This window comes from Lepisosteus oculatus, chromosome 9, assembly GCF_040954835.1.
Source record: "Lepisosteus oculatus isolate fLepOcu1 chromosome 9, fLepOcu1.hap2, whole genome shotgun sequence".
Taxonomy (NCBI): domain Eukaryota; kingdom Metazoa; phylum Chordata; class Actinopteri; order Semionotiformes; family Lepisosteidae; genus Lepisosteus; species Lepisosteus oculatus.
The window spans coordinates 43,459,747-43,480,149 of record NC_090704.1 but is presented as its reverse complement, the minus strand read 5'-3'; the positions used below and the strand labels follow the sequence as shown (position 1 = coordinate 43,480,149).

General features: G+C 42.5%; 1 protein-coding gene across 1 annotated transcript in view; it reads left to right on the top strand.

The window, feature by feature from the left end:
• Positions 1 to 16,987, top strand: part of cox10 (cytochrome c oxidase assembly factor heme A:farnesyltransferase COX10) — a 46,553-nt gene extending 29,566 nt beyond the window's left edge. Inside the window, exons 5-7 of the mRNA XM_015356634.2 lie at positions 7,318 to 7,388; positions 11,952 to 12,184; positions 15,692 to 16,987. Coding sequence (XP_015212120.2) covers positions 7,318 to 7,388; positions 11,952 to 12,184; positions 15,692 to 16,104 — 717 coding nt within the window. The 3' untranslated portion in view covers positions 16,105 to 16,987. The remainder of the gene's footprint in view (positions 1 to 7,317; positions 7,389 to 11,951; positions 12,185 to 15,691) is intronic.
• The last annotated feature ends 3,416 nt before the right edge of the window (positions 16,988 to 20,403 follow it).

Below are 20,403 nucleotides of genomic sequence, written 5' to 3'. Positions count from 1 at the left end.
GGAAAGCAGGACTGTGGTTGTTTTCAACTTTTTAGACAAACAGAAACATGTCATCGCCAGCTGAAAACACGAGTCACGGAAGAGCTGGGAGGCCTTGATAAATGACCCTTCTGAACAAATTAGTTCGTTTGGTCACACTCCGATAGGTTTGCAAGTTAACTCAAACTTGTAATGACTAATGATGGGGGTCCTCTTGTTTGTAAGTTGGGAGTAATGGAACGTGGAGGCCTGTCAGATAATGTCGCTCTGTGCCATTGCTTTTTGAACTCACCTCTAACCCCATAGCTGATGTATGGGCTTCTTATCGGTGTGTTATTTCACAGGGTTTGTAAAAACTAACTGAACTCCCCTGGTAAGGACTTTCCAGCAGACAGCAAAGGATTGATAGTGATTTCAGCCCTGAACATGCTTTCAGAATTTTTATTTTCTCCCTATTGCTCTTTTTTTACACCATTTTGTCCAGTTGAGCGTAGAGCAGATAAAAAGTCACTGCTTATTCCTTTTCAGCGTGTTAATGATCATCTTGACCCCTTCTTTCTGACCTGGAAAATTAAAAAGGCACATAGTGAAAAAGGAATTTGTCCTATCTGGGTATCATTTGAAAGATTAATTTGTTTGTGGTGGAATAAAAAGTTGTGGTTGCTTCACTGCGCATTGCTTTTTCCTGTTGTGATTGATGTGGGGATATAAAAGTGGTTCATTTAGGCCAATCCCTGCTCTTTGCAGAAATGTCTTTGTAGCTGTTTAAAGGTAGCCAGATAAGAAAATTAGGCATTTTTGAGTTAAAAAAAGAGGTGGAAGTAAGAGGGTGTTGGTTGGCTGTTAAAACAAAACTGGGGTCATTTAAAATTAGTTACAAATTAATATGTGTCTTCCAGGACATGAAATCTGCGTCTTATTGGTCCTCTAGGTTGGCTGGTTCACATTTGCAGAAGTCCTGGAGATGAATCATGGGCTAAATGTGAGCTGTGTTGTACTTGCACAGAACTGAAACGAGGTCTTTAGCAAGGTTATCAAAGCTGGACACCCTGGTTTCTTTCATGAAGCAGCTGGATGAGGTCTTTGGACCACTTAGCTGCTATAAAACCAAATGAGATAGATGGGCAGAGTGGCCTCTTCTCATTAGTAAAGTTTCTTATGTTTTTCAGCCTTTTTAATGACAATAATGAAAGCCTTTATTTGGTTGATCTCACAGTGTTGTTTTCAGATCCGTTCGTGTGCTGACAGTTGTGGGAAGTATGAAGAACCCAGCTGGCCTGGAGAATGTCTCCTTTATGACGAGTGTCGTCATTTGAAGTGTATGTATATGTGGGAGGTTCCCTGACCTCCATACCCCAGTAGGAGGCACAACACAGAAAGCATCCGGGGATCCGATAAGGGAATTTATAAAACCGTGAAATAAGCAGCTTGCATTGCGCGATTCCTCTTTTCTAAAAAAAAGATGAGTCAACTTTAAACTGTGCTGCGCTATGAAGTGGGTTTTTGGAAGCACAGGGCAGAAAGGACACACTTCAGTGGTCTTTCAGCTGAATTTGAGTCTGCAGCGTTTCTTAAAAATAATAAAAATAATAAAATTAGGCATGGTATTTCCCCCAGCCCCCAGGAAAGCAAAAGCTTGAAAGGTAAATATGAACCAGGAACAAAAACAGTCTTTGTAACGCAGATGCAGTGGCAAATGCCCAGATTTCTTTTCTTCACGTAAACCCAAACTCTGCGGATTTGCAGTATTAAAGGATGGCATCTGAGATGTGGGGAAGCGCTTTGTAATGTTTTACTGTGAAATAAAACAGAGCTGCAAAGTATTAATTGGCTGATTAAAATAAGGACAGTTTAGCACATCGTTATTCAGAAAAGAGCCCATTAATCAGGTGAAGGCTTTGCCAGCTGACAACTTGCCAACATAAAGCCCTCATCCAGGGGGACTTGGAAGCGAGCTTAATTGAAGAGGCTTTGAGAGGTTCCAGTCCAAGGCACTTTCGAGCATCCTACGGTGTCTGTAAACGTCCGCTTTAAAAATTGAACGATTAACCAGCTTTTCCACTTTTCTGACACTTCACAACGGTCTCATGAGAGTCAGTTAGGGCTGATCTATTCCAAAGATCTTGAGTGCTGGACATAACGTTATCCTTATATCTACATATATATGTGGATATTTTTAATATATATTTTTCTTTGAGAACCAGATGTGTGATGTGTAGGTGGTGTGTTAGACTGCAGCTGTCTCTGTTTTGTCTCCTCCTAGAATGGAATGGACTAAATATCGCCGTTCTGTAACAGCCGCAAAGTGTATTAGATGAGCAGAGAACATGTCCTTAGTGCATTAAGGAGCCCACTTGTTTGTTTTTCCTTTCTTTCTTATAGCTCACATATGAAGACTTTAAAACAGTTGTTGAACACTAGGTGTGGTATTCAAGTTCTGCCTTTCTTATTTTCCGAACAATTATTATAGTCACTGTTTCAAAGGAAAACTTGATCTTTAAGTTTCCATTTCTTTTTGCAATCTAGTGAAATTTTGGACCAATCCAAATCAAATCCGTCAACAAGCGCACCTTCAAGGGCAGCTGGGTCCTCCGCCGAAACTTCACAACATCGAGAAAGTTCTGTGTTCATGATCCCAGCGGTCGCAATAAGGCTGTCTTACAGGATTTTTCCTGTCCAAATGTGCGCTAGCTTTAGTGAAGTTGAATCACTTGCAGCGTTTCGTGTGTAACTGAAGCGAGATGGGGGAGGTGGTGGGATTTGGAGAAACAGCCCAGGAGTTGGCCGGATGATAAAGGGGAGAGCACCCTGAGCTGGGACTGGACAGCACAACCATGTGGCTTGGGCAGCAGGCTGGCAGATTATTAATCACACGCTGTGTGTGTGTGTGTTGGCTCGCATCACTTCCTCTTCTTAAAAAAGAGGAGTTTTGCATCTCCAACAACGAGACTTTTAATTAACCCCTTCTCCCTCGTTCGTAAGATATAACGGTGTGAAGTCTGAAAGTGGAAGTTGCAGAACACTGGTTTAAGTATGAACTAGTAGTGTGTGGGATGAGCAGTGGATCCTAGAGTATTGATCTAGGATTGATCCTCATATTAACACAGGTCTGAGCTGCATGGAAGGTCCTTTATGAAGAAACCAACTACAGTACGTTGGACTGAAGGAAGAACCTTCTGGAAAAGGAAAGCTTCTGGAATAAAGAGTGTGTTCTTGATTCTAAAGGACGAAAGCGAACCGATGGCGCAGGTCTATGTACTCAAGCCAGAATGCTTTCCTACAAAAACCCAAGGAAGTTGATCCTGTTTAACTTTTCAATCCCAGGTACCCCTGAGTTTTTAACACATTCATACATGACCTGTTACATTTGTTTTCTGCTTAGTGGTTAGTGAAACATGAGACGACAGTCCCGTGGCTTCTTTTAAAGAGCGATTGGATGGAAGCCAGGGATCAATTAGTCAATTGATTAAACCGAGTAGATGGCTTCCTTTGGTTTGTAATTTTTATATTCAGACAACTCAAAATCAATGAGGAGGAGTTGGCATCAAAAGTTTAAATTTTGGGGTTATCTTGAGATCAAGCTTCCCCCTGCACTTGAGAAGTACAGTTGTCTGCATTCTCCTAGCTCTGGTGCAGATCAGTTTATTAATGCTGATGTTATTTTCAATTCAAAACACAAAACAAGACAAACCAATGTGCCCACAGGGAAACTTATAACAGAGTGTTTTCAGCTTCATACTAACTACTAGAGAGTTAAACTTAATTCTATAAATCTCACACAAAAAAGAAAATGGTAAATTCTCATGTACATGTTGTTCAGCCGTATTTGCGTAAGAAATAAGGTGACATTTTCTGCTTTCTGCTCTATTTAGTCACAATACCACTGAACAAACATTGTTGTTGTTTTTCTTTTTTTTTCCCTCCTTACTACAGCATCCACACCTGTCTGTGGTATTTCTGTCGGCCAGACCTGGGCCTGTCAACATTAACTGTTGGGGGTCAACTCCAAATAAATTTTGGGACACAAAGGGTCTGAAAGCAACAATCTGGCACATCAGCTGTCAATGTGGAGTAAATAATAATTTGGGTATTTTTGGACTCTTTGTTCCTCCCCTGATGCTACACCCACACGGTGGTCTTTAGGAGCTCTGGGCCACAGCAGATCCCAGCAGGTGGGGCGGGACTGCGCTGTGGCCAGGTAGAACAAGGCAGGCAGGTGCTGACAGAGGAGGCAGGTTTGCTGCACTGGAATGTCTCCTGCTGAAGTAGAGCTGCTCTGCTTTAGTTTCAGTAGAGAATTGATAGAACTGAAGCAGACTTGCTAACTAATGGGGTTGCTTGCACTGATTCGGAATCAGTGGAAAACATAGTGCTAGGCACCAGCAGGTGATGTCTTCCTTTCTTTATGCCAACTAGGCTCTCTTTAATACATATGCGTCATATGTTTTATTCTGCTCTCCAGTGTTATCCCTGACGATGATCTTAACTACAAATATTTGCAGTATGTTAAGAATATTTTGTCCTATGGCTCATGTCCTGTTTGTGTTTCCAAAACCTCTCTGCATGTCTACCTCCTGCCTGTAGAAAAATGCTGTCTTCTTTCCTCTGAAAAAACTATATACTGTATATACAGCTGTTCCTAAAAATTCTTGCTACTGCCTGCCTACATAATCAATCTGTTCAGTGACCCTCCATTTCTGTCAGTGCTGTGCCTGTTCCTGATTTCAGTCAAGCTGTAGTCTTGCAGGTTTAAAATGAAAGCTGTCACTGAAAATAGTTAGTATTGCAATTTGCATTTGTTTTACTTGAAAAGGACAACAACGGGACACAAAAAATGGACTGTAAAATAACTTGGTGGTGTGAAGTTTTAGTAAGTGAATCAAACTCACTAACCGAAAGTAATATAGGGAGTTTTCTTAGGGCAAAATGAAGTCACATGATGTACGAGACAGAAGCGATAGAAAAATACTTTATCCAACTGCGTAAGGAAATAAAACATTTCTTTAAAGAGGTTGATCGTATGAAAATGAGTTAAATAAACCATGTAGAGAAATCAGACTGGTCACTGGCACAGTAAAGTTTTTTCTGTATTGCACGCGTCTGTGTTAACTCTTCAGTGACGTAATCTGTGCGTAATCTAATGGCGGAGCGAGATGAGGCCTCCACAAACCGCTTACTGCAGTAACTTGCAGTGGGGATGTGTGGGAGGAGGTGAAGTCAACTCCGTTTTGTTTTTTCAGAGATGAGACATGATTTAAAGGTGGCAGACCTTCAGCGGATAACAGTGAGACGTGACTTCCGATACGTAGAGTAACCACACTTGGCTAGTGATTTAGAATATTGACACATTTACATTTCTTCCGTTTGGCAGATGCTTTTATCCAAAGCGACTTACAGGACAACTGCAGCCGGTCAAAATGCAAAGGGTGAAGATAACAGAAGATCTGTGCATCGCGTGTGAGGAAATCGACACTGATTTCTGGTGGAGCTTTGCTAAAGAGAGGGTGTGAGGAACCAATGAGTGCTTCACGAAGTACAAAAACGAACAAGCACCAGACAACTTTGCCTGATGCATATCCGTGAACACTAATTACAGGACGCATTGTATATTGGGGGGGGGGGGGGGGGCTGTTAAACTGGAAAGAAATTTGTCACCCACAAATGCAAAACAGCTGCCCATGCTATGGGTTTTATCCAGTAAGCATTTTCATGTTTCTGCTTGGTGAAATAGTAGATGATACCTCTGACATGTGCAGAAAGGAGGCCCAAATGAATTATAAAGCCACTCTGGAGTTTTGTCAAATGAACAAACCCCAGAATACGCATATTGCACCATAAGCCAGACATGCGATTGAAGCTCAAGAGCCTCTTTAGCTTTTCCCTTTGTTCAGTCTACCCAGGAAAGAGAATTAACACTTTGCCCTAGCAGCGATCTTTAGCAACAGCTGTACTATACATACTGTACGCATCACAAATATTGCAGGCTATAAAAAATAATATGTACTGCAGACACGTTACGGTGAGATCTGCAGAAAGTTTATGCTTGACATCTGTGAAACTGGCGGTAAAATATTTGTAGCTGAGAGTTACCACTGATGTTCAGGCAGGGCCCAAATTTCTGCAGTTCCACAACTGGTTTAATGTGTGGGGAGGAGGGAGGAAAAAACAAAATCATTTTTCTTTGTTCCATGTTTGTTTTAATTGCAATCTTGCCTGAATGGCAAAGCCCGTTCAAGTACTGCATGTCACTAGGTGAAAAACACTGAGGCACGGTTTTTCAAAAAAAATGTCCAGTACATAGCTCTCATTAAAAGTTATGCTGCTGGAAAGAAAGAAGCCCTTACATTGTGTGCTGTTCTCAAGATAATAAAAAAGTCAGTTCAAAACTTAAGATTTCGCTTTAAACGCAGAAACATATTTTCCTTCTGGTAGTGCTGAAATTAAAGGAAGTGTGATTTCATCTGGGTGAAATAACGACTTGCACTTGTGGAGAATCAGAAGACGCACTGCCCTAGCAGTTCTGCGGTCTGGCTTGCTCTTTAAGGTAACTGAGAATATATGAAGGTTGGCTGAACTGAGGAAACGTTCGTTAAATCTGTAGGCTTTCTGTTGTCACAGTGATGCAGTAAATTAGAAAAAAAGTGAATTATCTGTTTATTAGTTATTTTATGTCTGTAATATTTCATCGTAATGGGTCCAGATATTATTTGGATACAGGAGAGTATCTGTTTTCTACATTACGTGCGCACATGCACACGGCATATTTTATTTCTACAAAAGACGCGTCTTTAATAGTCCCATGTGTTTGTGTTTTACTTAAACTACCAAACCCTGAGAGAAGACTAAATTGCTGATTCCCTAGAGCAGATTATAAAACAAAGGCATTTTGTGCATCATATGTACTTTTTTCCCACTAACAGCCTGATGTTTTCCAAGTGAGAATTTTAGTTTGTTAAAGAAGCCACTTATTATGTGAGAGCAGCAGTTAGATATTTGTATTGATAAGCCATTTCCACGTAGCCTTACAAATATGTTTATAAGAAAAAACACCAATATGTATTCAGCCTTTGATCTACACTGTACTGTGCAGGAGTAGTTCATTGTATTGTAATTGCAGGCGGTGTGTGGACCACATTTCTGTTTATTCTCTGTTGAGTGCATCAGGTGTGTATCATTACTACCTGTAAAAAAAGTTAAAAAGACCTGTTGGAATATTGGTTCTGTATTTGAACACCCCTCAGGAGACAGTGCTGCGTGATTCTCTGATGCCCTCTGTCAAGTTGCCTTTTATTCTGATATATTTGTCTTCTCTCTCTGTCTTTTTGTCTCTGCCTGCAGTACTTTGAGGTGCCGTTTGATTCCAACATGAACCGGACAAAGAACAGACCGCTCGTGAGGGGCCAGATCAGGTAGGCGCTGCCTCATGGCCTCACACACCTGCCAGGTGTAACCCGAGATGCACAGAGGCCTGTCTTCTCCTTCCTCTGCGCTGTGTGGAGTGGATAACGCTTTAAAAAACAGGTTTTTAGGGAACAAAAAAGGACCAAAAAAATCCTAATTCTGCTGTAATTTTGGCTGCTGTTTTGCTGCTGGAAAAATAAAATGTTCTTGTTTTTTATTATTAAAACTTGGTTGATAAAAGGTGGCAGGGCAAGTTCCTAGAGTACTCGATCGATGTGCTGGTGTAAGAGCAAGATCTCATGAGGACAAGCTGAAGAAGCAGATAAGTTCCTTCAAACAGATCTGCACTGTATGGACTCAGGGTGCTTACGGTCCATTTTAAGTATGACAGTTCATTTCAGATGCTATTTAAAATGGATAACACTAACTGTAAGGTAAAGTAATCTCCGTTTTCAAACGGCACTGTGTAAGTACATTTTGCCACAGGCTGTCTGTTTAGTACACCACTGCAGTACTTGTGCTCTTCTGGACTTTAAGCAATCATTTGCTTTGAGAAGGTTTGGTGCACCATTTTCCAGTTCCACAGCAACAGCTGAAGTAGTATAAACACAGTATAACATTTTTCAAGTCATGCATTGTTGGTAATTGTGCAACTTTGCACAGCACGAGAGAAATGTTTTGTGACATCTCAGGGTCATAAAAGTATTCTTTAATAGGTCCTGTTCTTAATAGTTTATTATTTAAAATGTGAGTAAGTTTGCCTTCTATAAACATTGTGTGGCTGTAAGCTTAATAAATCCCTAGCAAATGGGTTTCCAGTGTTGATCTCCAAAGTGACAGAGACTAACCTGTAGCCTGATCTGCAGCAGCTGGAAGTCAGATTAGTTTGTGTTTTATTTCTGTACTGTAGACGTGTCGTTTCTTTGCAGTAACCAAGAATTATTCTATTTTTAAATTGGAGCCTGTTTTCTAAATAAGAATGTCGTGGCAGTTTTTTTCTTATTCTCATAAATAGCAAGAATTGCCAAGAATCTGTAGAAGTAATTAATTGAGTTAATTAGAGGTAGTAAAACAGAATTGTTGATGGGAGGGGTCTTCTGTGAAAGATACAAATTGTTGTATTTCAGCCATTAATAATACTGAACTAGAGTTTGTAAAATGTTTTATTGTTTTGTATTTCTGTACTGTAGTTACTGTAGTCATTCTTGTGCAGTTTTTATTCTCATAAATATCAAGAATTGTCATTTGGTGAAAGCTTTATTGGTGCAAACACCTTGGCTTTTTATTTTATTGTATTATATGTTTGCTTTTGCTTGCAGCTCCCCATGCAAAGCGATCTCACTTAAGTCATTTGACACAGTCCTGGAGTTAACGTCTCCTGTCTGAACTTGAATGGTCATCGCATTTCAATAGAGGAATTCCTTTCTATGAGGGCCGTCCATGATTCTATGGCTTAGTAACGGAGGGTATGGGTTCATGCTGTTGTATGCTTGAGCCCAAAGCTTCACCCTCACCAATGCAAAGCTGTATAAAGTTGTAGCTGTACAGAGGAAGTTGCTTCGGGAGAAACTGTCAGACAGATTATTATTAATAATAATCCTGCACACCTGATACCATTACCAAGCCCCTTCCTTGCTGGGCTGCTGTTCTTTTCGTCTTTTTCGTTACCTGTTTTCTTCCTAGCAGAATTTCGAGTGCTGCGGAGAGGCAGTGCTTGCTGGGGGGGGGTATGATAAATCTGTGGGAACTGTGCCCCCCCTTGGTGTTAGGAAGCTGCCCAGATGCTGCAGTGCGAGTGGTGTTTCACGGCGCGTTCGCTTCAATGGAAGCCCCGTCTGGTTGCATGAGGCGTGTCAGAGAGTGAGGTCGGACCCGGTCAGCTCGCCCCCACGTCCGGGCCCCTTTGGCGGCAGTCCTGTCGGCGATGACCCCTGTAACCTGCGACCTCCCAGCCGCTGACGCCGTCCAGTGTTTCTTGGTCGTGCTGGCAGGGGTGGCAGGAGTCTTCGTCAGGGGAAACCTTTGTCGGGTTGTTTTTTTTTATTCCTTCAAGGGAAGATTTTTTTCTGATGCCTTAGAAGGAGGGGGGCAGGCTGGATAGACACGGCGGCAGAAGGAATATTCAGAAATACTTAAATCTGGATCTTACATGTGTAGTTTAAGGCATATCTTGCAGGAAACCATTAGTCACAGAGTATAAGGGCAGCAGAATTAATTATTTTAGTAATTTAGTAATTTGAAAACATGATTCCCATATCTCTGCACTTTTTCTACCTTTTGCCTATTATTATGACTTGGCTATTAGTCTTATTTGTAGCATTTCCTTTTTTCCACCTTTTATCTAAGCGACAGATAGTCTGCTTCCTAATGGGTTTCTGACTAAAACAGTTACTTTCCACTGGACAGACGGATGTGTTCCTGTGTGTCCGGCGTGTCTGTAAACTAGCATTGGGGTTCCTGGGCTTTATCAAAAGGATGCTGATCATCTACTCAATCACCACCTTTTTTGTTGAGCTAAATCCTGGGCTTATGGCATGCCTGCAGCACTGCGCCAGCTTTGAAGATAAATGATCTTATCCCACAGACAATATACCTTACCCCCCATGCTCTGTGTGCTCTGTGCATGTTGGAATAATGTCTTTAGCCACTGCCTAGGAAGTTATGAGCAAAATGACAAGCGGCCTAAAAGGCTTAAGGGGATTAATATGAAAGCTCTTGTCAAGGCAAAAAAAGTGACCAAAAATGACAAAGAGCGTGTATATGCTAGATCAAAATGAAATCAGTTTAGTTAAGAGAATAAAGGCCAAAGCCTAATAAAGTCTTTGATTGTAAAGGGGAACAGAATGCTGGCTGGCTCAAACATTTAACTTAGCATATGTAGCATAGACAGAGATTAGAATCTTGACCAAAAGCAGGTTGCAGCAAGGCCTTGCTTGGCCAGTGGTATATCTTTTTGCTATTAGTTCTAGTGCTTTATGTTCTAGACATCATTCTGTGTCAGTTCAGAGGCCAGATGTCCACAGAGTGCTGCTTTGGAGTGTAATTATTTATTTACACAACTGTAGTGCCATGAGATAATAAATGACCTCTCTGTGCAGCTCAGTGAGTCAGGAGTAGAAATGAGCATAGACGCATGCTGTAACTTAAATCTAAATCTTTTCTGTGTTGTTGCAATTGTGTAGCAGCATTCTAGGAGTTTAGCCCGTTTAAAAGCTTAAAAAAGTGGCCTCTATTTGAGTGAACTGTAATTTATTTCAGAATTTACATTCACTGCAAGTATTCTGTTTTTATCGCGGATTTCAGAGGGCTGTGGGAGCCTTTAGTAAGCTACCCAGCCATGCTGTAGGAGCCACAGCCACTGCTGCTTTCAAGAAACAGCTGGATGATATTCCTTGGATCAGTTAACTGCTTCTAACTTCTTTTATTTCTAACCTTTCTAATAGCATTCATAATTTCCTAAGATTCTTACGGAAAAGTAGGGATTCCAAAAGATGAGAATAAGCACAGAAGAATGTTTGAACACAGGGCTCGTACTTTGCCAACCCAATCGATAGTTCTGAGTACAAACATGCTATTGCTAAATTTGATTAAACTCCTGGTAAAGTCATTTCAGTCACACTGTAACATACTTTGGTCTTAAAATCTTCAACAGACTGGACTTCTTTTATCTTTTCTTCTCAAACTAGTATTCCTGTTGACGTTTAAAAAATAGAATGATTGACGGACATTGGCTGAGAATTACACAGGCACCTTGTACAATTATGTGTTACTAGGTGCGTGTAAACACAGTACTCTGAGGGAGTAACAATTATTTTATCAGAATGACCACTTGTGTTGATGTAAAAATGCCTTTTCAGTTTTCTATCTAAAAATGGTCATCCTTGGGGGAAAAATGAAACATATGATATGCAAAAGCATCCCTTCCTCTGAGCTCACCCAGTGAGCTCTGGCTGATTCGGCTGCTTCTCGGTTTGGCAATGGTCTATTCATGGCCAGAAAAGAGGTAGCTGCCCTGCTGGGGGGGAGGGAGAGGATCGGGGGGCCTCGGAGGTTACATCCCTCAGCACCTTGGCCTGTCTGGCAGAGGAGCCAGATACCCATCTGCCCCAGCTGAGCTCTCGCAACTGTCAACAGGAACTCTGCAGGACGCGGAGAGCTGTGTTAATTATTAACTGCCTGCTTATATGCACAACTTTCGGGGTTGATGTTCAAAGTGTTTGTTTTTTTTCATGTGTGTATGTCAGCGGGGGGGTGGGGATGCGGTTTCTGTGCCAAACACATCAGCCTGTGTTCCGTGTAAAGCCGCCGCTCGCTAAGCAAGCCACATTTTCTATGTCAAAACTCAACACCTAAACAAATTGCGCAATACTTTTTTTTTTTCTCCAAACATCCTGCCATTTCTTGCCGAAGTCGTGTGTGCTTGTTAAATTTAGAAAGCACCAATGTGGAGAGATGTGTAGCAGATCCAGCCCATGTGGGTGCCACAGTACCGTGTGCACGGCGGCTCTCTCTCTAGGTCGCCTCGTCCTTCCGGCTCTGACCTCCCTTCCCCTTCTTGCTGTGCCTCTCAGCCCGCTCCACGCAGTTTCCTTCGCGGCCGCCTGTGCCATCCCCGGCATCGCCCTGCTCACCCTGGCCGTGAACCCGCTGACCGGTGCTCTGGGGGCCTTCAACATCTTCCTCTACACCTGCTGCTACACCCCCCTGAAGAGGCTGAGCATCTCCAACACCTGGGTGGGGTCGATCGTGGGGGCCATCCCTCCCGTCATGGGCTGGACGGCAGCCACGGGCTCCCTGGACACAGGTAGGTCAGAGTTCCCAACACGCCATAGGTGGAGCGTTGCAGATGTACAGACCCTTAAAAATAGAATCCAAACGTGCATTAACGCTCTTCCAACATTCAGTGAGGGTAACAAGTGCAGGGGCTGATGGTTTACCAAACCTCCCACCCAGCAGTGTCTCAGTAGACAAGCCATGATCCTCGCCATCCACTCGTACAATGAAAGGAAGTTAACAACAGGAGGTGGCGTCTGCTCTTCCCTGCACTGACAGTGCTCAGCTGCATGGGTAATGCAATGCATTACCTTCATGGCTTTAATGCAAGAAAGATTAGTAGTTTCTAAATCACAGATCTGCAATGCATCCCAGGGTGTATAACCCATACAGATATGGTGAGCTCAAAGATTTGTGTGTGTTGCCATTTTTCTTAAAGTGTAGGCTCATATATTTTAATCTGAAACATTTCATTTTGCTGTGAATATCCTTCACTTTAGTAATTGCTGTTGGGAAATCCTAATTGGCCACCTTGGGAAACCCCCCTAATTGCAGTGCTTCATTTTGCCTTCACTCTCACACAGGCTGATTAAGGGGCGCTTGGATCTTGCACAGAAACAGAACATGAGGAAAAAAATCCCAGGGCCTTGGAATCTCTCGATACCAGTGTAGCAGGAAAAGAGCTGATCAAAGCCTAGTTCTGATTAAACATTACTTAATTTACTGTCTTATGTTTCTAAATAGTTGAGCAACTCCTTTAATTTATTGCCTTTATTAGGTTCAAAGAAGCAAGTGGGCCTGGAAGAAGGAATGCAAGAGGTTATTCCCTGTAAAAAATTCAAGTAGATGTTATGGTGACTGCGAATTCACTGTTTGTCTGTCACCAGTCATCTGAAGAGCAGGCAAACACAAGTTTATTAAATAGATTCTGATCTTGAATGGTCCTATTTTTGGACATCTAAACATGTAGAGAGATAAGAGTGTTGTTTTTTTACATAGTAATCTAGACTATTCCAAGCAAATACAGTGTAATTCTGAAATTATAAAATCATTATCAACATAGCTACATTCATATCAGCAGAACGGAAAGTTAAAAATAATTGTAGCTCTTCAGCCAAAATAATCAGAGTGCAGATTGAGGTGGTGTTGCCTTTGCCTTGCGTTTATGAAGCAGAGCAGTGGCTGGGCATGTATCAAACTCAAGTACACGTGCTCTCATTCTGTGTTTTCCTGAAAATGAAGAGAATCTTCAAATCCTCGATGACACTGAGAGCTGGTGGTTATGAAGTATTATATATATTCTTTTACCCCTCTCTGTGGCTTCATACCTTGAAAGTAATATCACATATTACTTAAAATATCCCTAGCCTGTAATTGATTAACAGTTGATTAGTGGCATTCATTGAGTTTCCCCAAACACTCTTATTGGTGCAAGTAGATGCTTGAGAATTGCCTTTCTTCCATACATGCTGAAGTTGTGCCAATACTTCCTGCGTCCGTATTTTTTAGGGATTTATGGACTTACATAGCCCAAGGGGAACAAACAAGATAAAAGCCCGTGTTTGCCATCTGTCAAATTTAAACTGCTGGATTTGTATGGTTTTCTGGCAGCATTGTTTTAGAATCCATCCCTATCCCTGTAGCACCTCTTCTGTTTGCTGTATATACAGGATGTGAAACACGAGACGGTTTCCATCCTTTTATGGCTTCTTCCTGCCTGGTTAGCGGCCTGAGGAATTTGCAGGCGCCGGTAGACGCTTTGCGAACCCTACCGCAGAGGCCACGCCGGGCACGGGGTTTGGGGTGTGTCCGGCGCCGGCCGTTGCCGTGACGATGTTTGGAAAATGGAGGGACGGAAAGTTGTGGATCGTTTAAAAAAAAAAATTCAGCCCTTTACCACGCATTTCACATAGGGCTGGGTGATATGGCCAAAAACATTATCACGATAAAAAATGTCATATTGGTCGATATCGATAATTATCACGATACATGTCAAATCATTATTTCTTTCAAGTTTAAAGGCAGATTTTTTCTCCTGACTGAAAGTTGAAGAAACCAGACAGTTAATTGGTCAATTAAACAACTCTTTATTTTAAGAACACAACAAACACTTGCCAAACAGCAGAAACATTGAACAAATCTGAGGTAGAGAGTATTCAAGTCTTTTTTTATGTCAAAATATGCATGAGTAAAATTTACAAAATAAATATCTTAATAGAAAAATTAAATACTGCACTGTGATAAAACACACATAGAAGATGGCTCAGACAGACTGCAAAGTTTAAAGTGCTCTGTTTTAGGTCTGATCGTAAAAAGCCAAAATATCTCCAAATTACCGAAGTTGAATGACCTTTTCTGTCACCGATGTCATCGTCCTTCGAGCTGGTCGTTGGCAGCACTACATTTGCTTCAGTGTCTCTCATTTCTCCACTCTTAACTACAATCCTATCAGCCACCACCGTGTGGGTAAACACCACCACGTTAGCAGCCCAGTCTGCAACACGCACGCACACTCGCGCAGTATTTTGTGCGCATGCGCAGAGCATAAACATATATATCGAACATTTATCGAACTTTTGTAAAAATGATATTGCGGAAAATTATATTGTGATAATTATCGTTATCGAATTATCGCCCAGCACTAATTTCACACACGCTGGCCTGCACCACAAACCCCGAGTCCGACCCTTGAAAAGGTCTCAAGGGGACAAGGGGTAAAGGAAGAGCTCCATTAAAGTTATTTCTCAAACTGTACATAGTTACCATGCACACATCTGTTAGGTGACGTGGATTACAAGTTCGGAAACTCAAGAGTCACATGTCTGTTTTTGAATCCAAACTACAACGTTGTTAATACTCTAATAAAATGCTGCATTCTTGTCGTTGACATGCATTGGAACTCCTGGTTTCTCTTTAAATCTTGGCAAAAAAAAACAGAATTAAGTAACCAGGGTGTTCTGGCATAATTGGAGCACACCAGGAAAAGAAGACATCCGCTTTCTTTTCTGTATTTCTGTATTTTCAGTTTTTTTTTATTTCCACTTGCTGGAGGAGGAAAGCAGACTGTTTATTTGCTAATACTCCAGTTACATAAATGTGTTTGTTCAGAGTGTATCTGACCTCTGTGACCACTGGACCTGACCCGATTCCCCCTCACAATGCTGCTGCACCCTGGGATTGGATAGCCACAAATCATCCAGTGACCGCTCAGTTTGCTGCACCACAGTGACTCCAGGGAGTGGGTGGCCCATAACCTTGAAGTGATCTTAGTGGGATGCCACTCCTCCAATCGGTGGCCAGCTCTCCTGTAGGGCTCCACGGAGCTCACAGTGAATCAGAAGAGGTCCATATTCTCCCCCTGTGGTGCAGGATTTGCGGCTGTAAGGGGAGCTGATAGCTGCACAGAAAATACAAGAAACAGTTGGCAAGTGTAAATTTAAAGATAAAACAAAAATCGCCAAAATGTTGATCACTGTGCTGAAGAAACAATGCAGACAATTGGCCTGACTCTGGCTGGGGCTTGTCTTCCTGTTCCCAGGTGCGTTGCTGCTGGGAGGGTTCCTGTATTCCTGGCAGTTCCCCCACTTCAACGCGCTCAGCTGGAACCTGCGGGAGGACTACTCCCGAGGCGGCTACCGCATGATGTCCGTCACCCACCCGGGCCTGTGCCGCCGGGTGGCGCTGCGGCACGCCCTGGCGCTGGTCGGCCTGTCCGCCCTGGCCCCCGCCCTGGACGTCACCACCTGGGCCTTCCCCCTCGTGTCGCTGCCCATCAACCTCTACATCAGCTACCTCGGGTTCCGCTTCCACCGGGAGGCCAGCCGCGGCAGTGCGCGCCGGCTCTTCTTCTGCAGCCTCTGGCACCTGCCCATGTTACTGCTGCTCATGCTCACCTGCAAGAAGCCGCTCAGGGACAAAGAGGACTCGGCCGCCGCCGCTCCCAGCCACTGACTGGAGCGCCCAGGCGTCCGCGGAGAGCGTTTCGGGTTTTGTTGTTCTTGTCGTCGTTAAATGAAATCGGGGCTGTCCTCACCGCCTCTTTTGTACCCAGAGGCCGTCCTCGAAGTGCCTTAGCTGGTCTGCCGACCCTGGTTTGCAGCTGTGCTGTCTTCTTGGGGAGGGGTGAACGAAGGCTTAAGAAGTCACTTGAAACCCAGTGAAGTGTCTATAAACAAATCAAGGGAAACAATGCGGTGTTTTTTTTTTTTGCTTTGGTCTGTGCTTCGTCTGTTTGAAAGCATTTTTTAATTTATAAAGAAAAACTTCATACGTCCAGTTCATAAGTTCAAAGTAAAAAATGTTTTCGTTTGGCCATTGAAGAAAATGTCTGGGTATCCAGTCTGATTTCTAAAAGGGATTGGTGTATCAACGTCAACGTATGCTCGAATTATAACTGGTCAATCGCGTGCTTTTACAGGTTTTTTTTTTAAGTTGAACGTAGAAAATAACTTCTGCGATATTGGTGAACATCTACTGTTTCTATTTCCACACAGACGTGTCATTTCAATAGCTGCTGGGCAATATACGGTTAATATCTAAAACACTTCTCGTTTTGTAATTTTGTTCCGACTTACAACTCGGCTGTTCTGAAATTCAAAGGGACGCAGACCCCTTGAATAGAAAGGGAAAGTAATTGCTGTATGATGTCATTTGAACGTGAGGACAGCCCTCAATAACCCAGATGAGGCTCAGCTGTGGCAGATCTTTGCTAAGGTAGGGGACGCAACGGGGGGCTTGTTCTGAATACTGTAAAAATGCTGTCGTTTGTCACAAAGTTATGAGCAACAAATGTGTTGCAAACCAATTAAAGAATCACTATTCTTTCTACAACAAATACCGGTGGCTTCGCTTCGTTATTCTTGAATGCGTCCAATTAAATCCTACAAGAATGTGGATCCGTGGCTGCTTGTGTTTTGAACATTTCAGATCCATATCCATTTCATTTCACAATTACCTCAACATCTGCCCACGTCTGATTGAATCTCTTGCGTTATTTATCCCTATTTAATCTGTGGTCAAGTTTCCCTCCAGTTACGACATTCATTTTCCTGGATTTCACCAATGTAAAGGAGTTAGGATTAGCCATCTTCTCTCTTATATGACCGAGTAATTTTCTCATAAACTCTACGTCCGGAATAGATTGCCTTACATTTTTTTCCACATCTCTAAGGAGCAGGAACAGAGCAGGCTACCAGCTGTCGCCACGTAAAAAGGACTCGACCTGTCTCTGTATTCAATATCAATAGCAACACTAGAAGTCCAAGCATCGCCTTTGCAGTGTTGCAAGATTGTTTTCTGTTTCGCCCAAGTCACTGGGGCAAACGTAGTGTGTGGTTGTGTTGTCCACACCATGCCTTGGTGTGTATCGTTAAGTGATTTAACTGCCTCTTAGTTTCAGTCCTGCCAAGTTCTTTTACCTCCGTTCCAGAGACCTTGGCAATCGTGTCTAAAGTTACTTCTGACACAGGCGTCGCTGAACCGGCGATGTGGATGTGTGGGGGGCAGCTGGATTCATCAGAGAGAGGTGAGGACTGCGCGTCCTTTCGCACGGATTTGTGTTATCACCTGAAAATGGTCACTTTCGGGGGGGACGCTATCGTGCAAGTTAGACAGCCGGTGAGGCCTTTTGTGTAAAATAATGGATGATTTTCAAAAAATGACGTTATGTTTAAAATACATATATATATATACTGTATATTAGCGCGCTTCCCAGTGACCAGTGTTAATGTGCAAAGATATAGTCAAAAAGGTCAACGAACCGGAGTGTTGCCGCAAAAGATCACTCTTTTTACGAAGATTAATCCGCTGAAAAATTCCTGGATATACTATTGGTGAGTTCTTGCTTGTTTCTTATGTTATGGGTAGTAGTTGCCAAGAAATGAACGTATGCCATAAATGCAATATAGCCACTCAAATTAATTTAACTTTTTGAAAGCAAAAATGTTTGGCTGCATTAGTCGCTCAAATGTTTTTTTTTTAATGTATCAAAGAAACCATCGGTATTCCAGCTTGCCAGGGAGTCATTATTGTCAGCAGCCGAAATGATCCGATCACAGGCTGCGCGCCAGGGCTTCCTAACTCCAGCAATCGGGAGTCCGAAATCCTGTGTCTCCTCAAATTATAAAGAATTCTTCACCTTGGAGAAAAACTTGGTTTATCTGTAGAATTTGGAACACCAGCTGCGTTGTGTATTCACTTATGTATTTATAATTGCGATTCCTGTGTAAAGTTTTTATAGAAAACGGGCTTATAGCTCCGCTAGTTCCTAATTATAAAAATATTAAAATGAACGAGGACTCGTAGATGTCGTAGGGGGAGAAATGGGTTCGTGTGCAACAAACAACTGTTTGATTTCTTTTGTTTCCAGCTTTATAAACCCCCTCAAAGCACGGTGCTTACTGTTAACATCTATTAATTTTTTGCCATCACGGACACATGATGGAGAGTTTGAAATCCATACCAGAATCAACTATATTAATATAAAATATTCACAAACACTTCAATTCCGGCACAGGGACTCAACTCGTATTCTTGCAACCTTGTGCGATAACCTTCCGAATCTGAGTCAGTTCGTATTATATAAGAGCTTTTGCTGAGTCAAGAAAATAGTTTTTAAAAGTGTATAGCTCACTAATCATAACCCGTCTGCGTCAGGCACAAGAATATTAAAGATGGTCACGCTCATATTTCGAGTTTTGATAACTGCAAGAGGAGGAATGGATATGAACCTTTATCAGGCCTCTGTCACCAGCGTGACTATTATAACTAGTATTAGGATTTTTGTTACTCAAGGATGGCAAAGCTATGCTAAACCAGCGCTGGCAAAAATGAGCATTTCACTCAACCCTGCAAACTTCAAAGCGTTTTCTTTCTCCCAAATACGCGCACATAATACTAGCATACGCAATGATAAATTACATATTGACATGATTGTTTCTTCATGCGCTGCCTTCTTAAAAGCAAAATGGGGGTTAAAATGAATTAACCAGGACGTCAAGCGACTCATTTCATTACGACATGCACTGTCACTGACTATTGACTTGAATGCACGCTGACAAAAATGGAAAGGACTCTTCCCCAGCAATGACGGCAAACTTTCAATGGCCTGTAGTGACAGCACCTGCTCTTCGGGATGGGACGCCGCGCGGGTGAGCTCTCGGGAGTTTAGATTTGGGCCTTCAAAGCCTGATGCGGGGAGGCTGTGATGAATATATTGACTTACGTTAACTAAGTTATCTCTTGTCCCGAATGACCCCCCTTTTCGGCACGAGTTTCGGGAGGATTGGCAGGTATCCACACATCAAACCAAAGGTCATTCGTGGTGGAACTGCGGGAGATGTCAGAACATCTGCTGGGACCGCGGCCGCCTCTTTCGGCGCTCCTCTGAGGCCAGTGGCGATTGTCTCGGTCTCGTCATGTAGAAAAGGGACTCCGAGCCCTGTCCCACCCGCCTCTTATATTTTAATGCTAATGTCCTGGAGACCTCAGTCGCCGCAAACAGATGTACGCCATTCGGTTTATGTTGTACTCTATTTGTCGGGGAGTCGATAGTAAGACGCTTTGCGAGGATATCAAATATTAGCCAGGCCTGTTCACAAAGCACTTCTGCGAGGTGTAATGGAGGTCAGGCGGTCGCATCTTGTAAAACGAAGTGGTCAAGGGAAAACGCATAGCCTAAATACATATACCCGTGGAAATGTGTTAAAACAGGGCAAGTCGAGGTGCATATTATAACTATACTGTACACATCAGCTTCCATTTTGTGGTAACGCGTTGAAATGTAATTACAGCACTGTATTGAAGTGGAACAGATAAGAGCTGGACTCGGGCAACATGACAGCTCATTAGATACAAGTCACTGATCGAATATGAGCAACACTCTTGCCCTGTTAAGAGTTTTAACGTGCTGATACTGGCACGGGACTTTTTCACCTGTAACGCATTTATTTTGGTATAATATTAAAGTATATATATATATCATAATCTAGGAGTACTTCATTAGGTATAGTTGTATTTAAAATCGAAAAAAAAACTGGGGAGTCTTATTTGCGAAAAAAACAGTGCGCAATCAACCGACTTTACGTAACAGTTAATTTCAGGATTATCTGGTGCAAAAAGAATTGTGTGATAAAAAATATTTAACCTGCTCCACTCCAATAATCGATCAACAGACGGATATCAGGAATTGTACTCCTAACCCGAATGCAAAAATCTCACAAGTGTCTGAACAGCGTTGTCCCGTTGAAATAA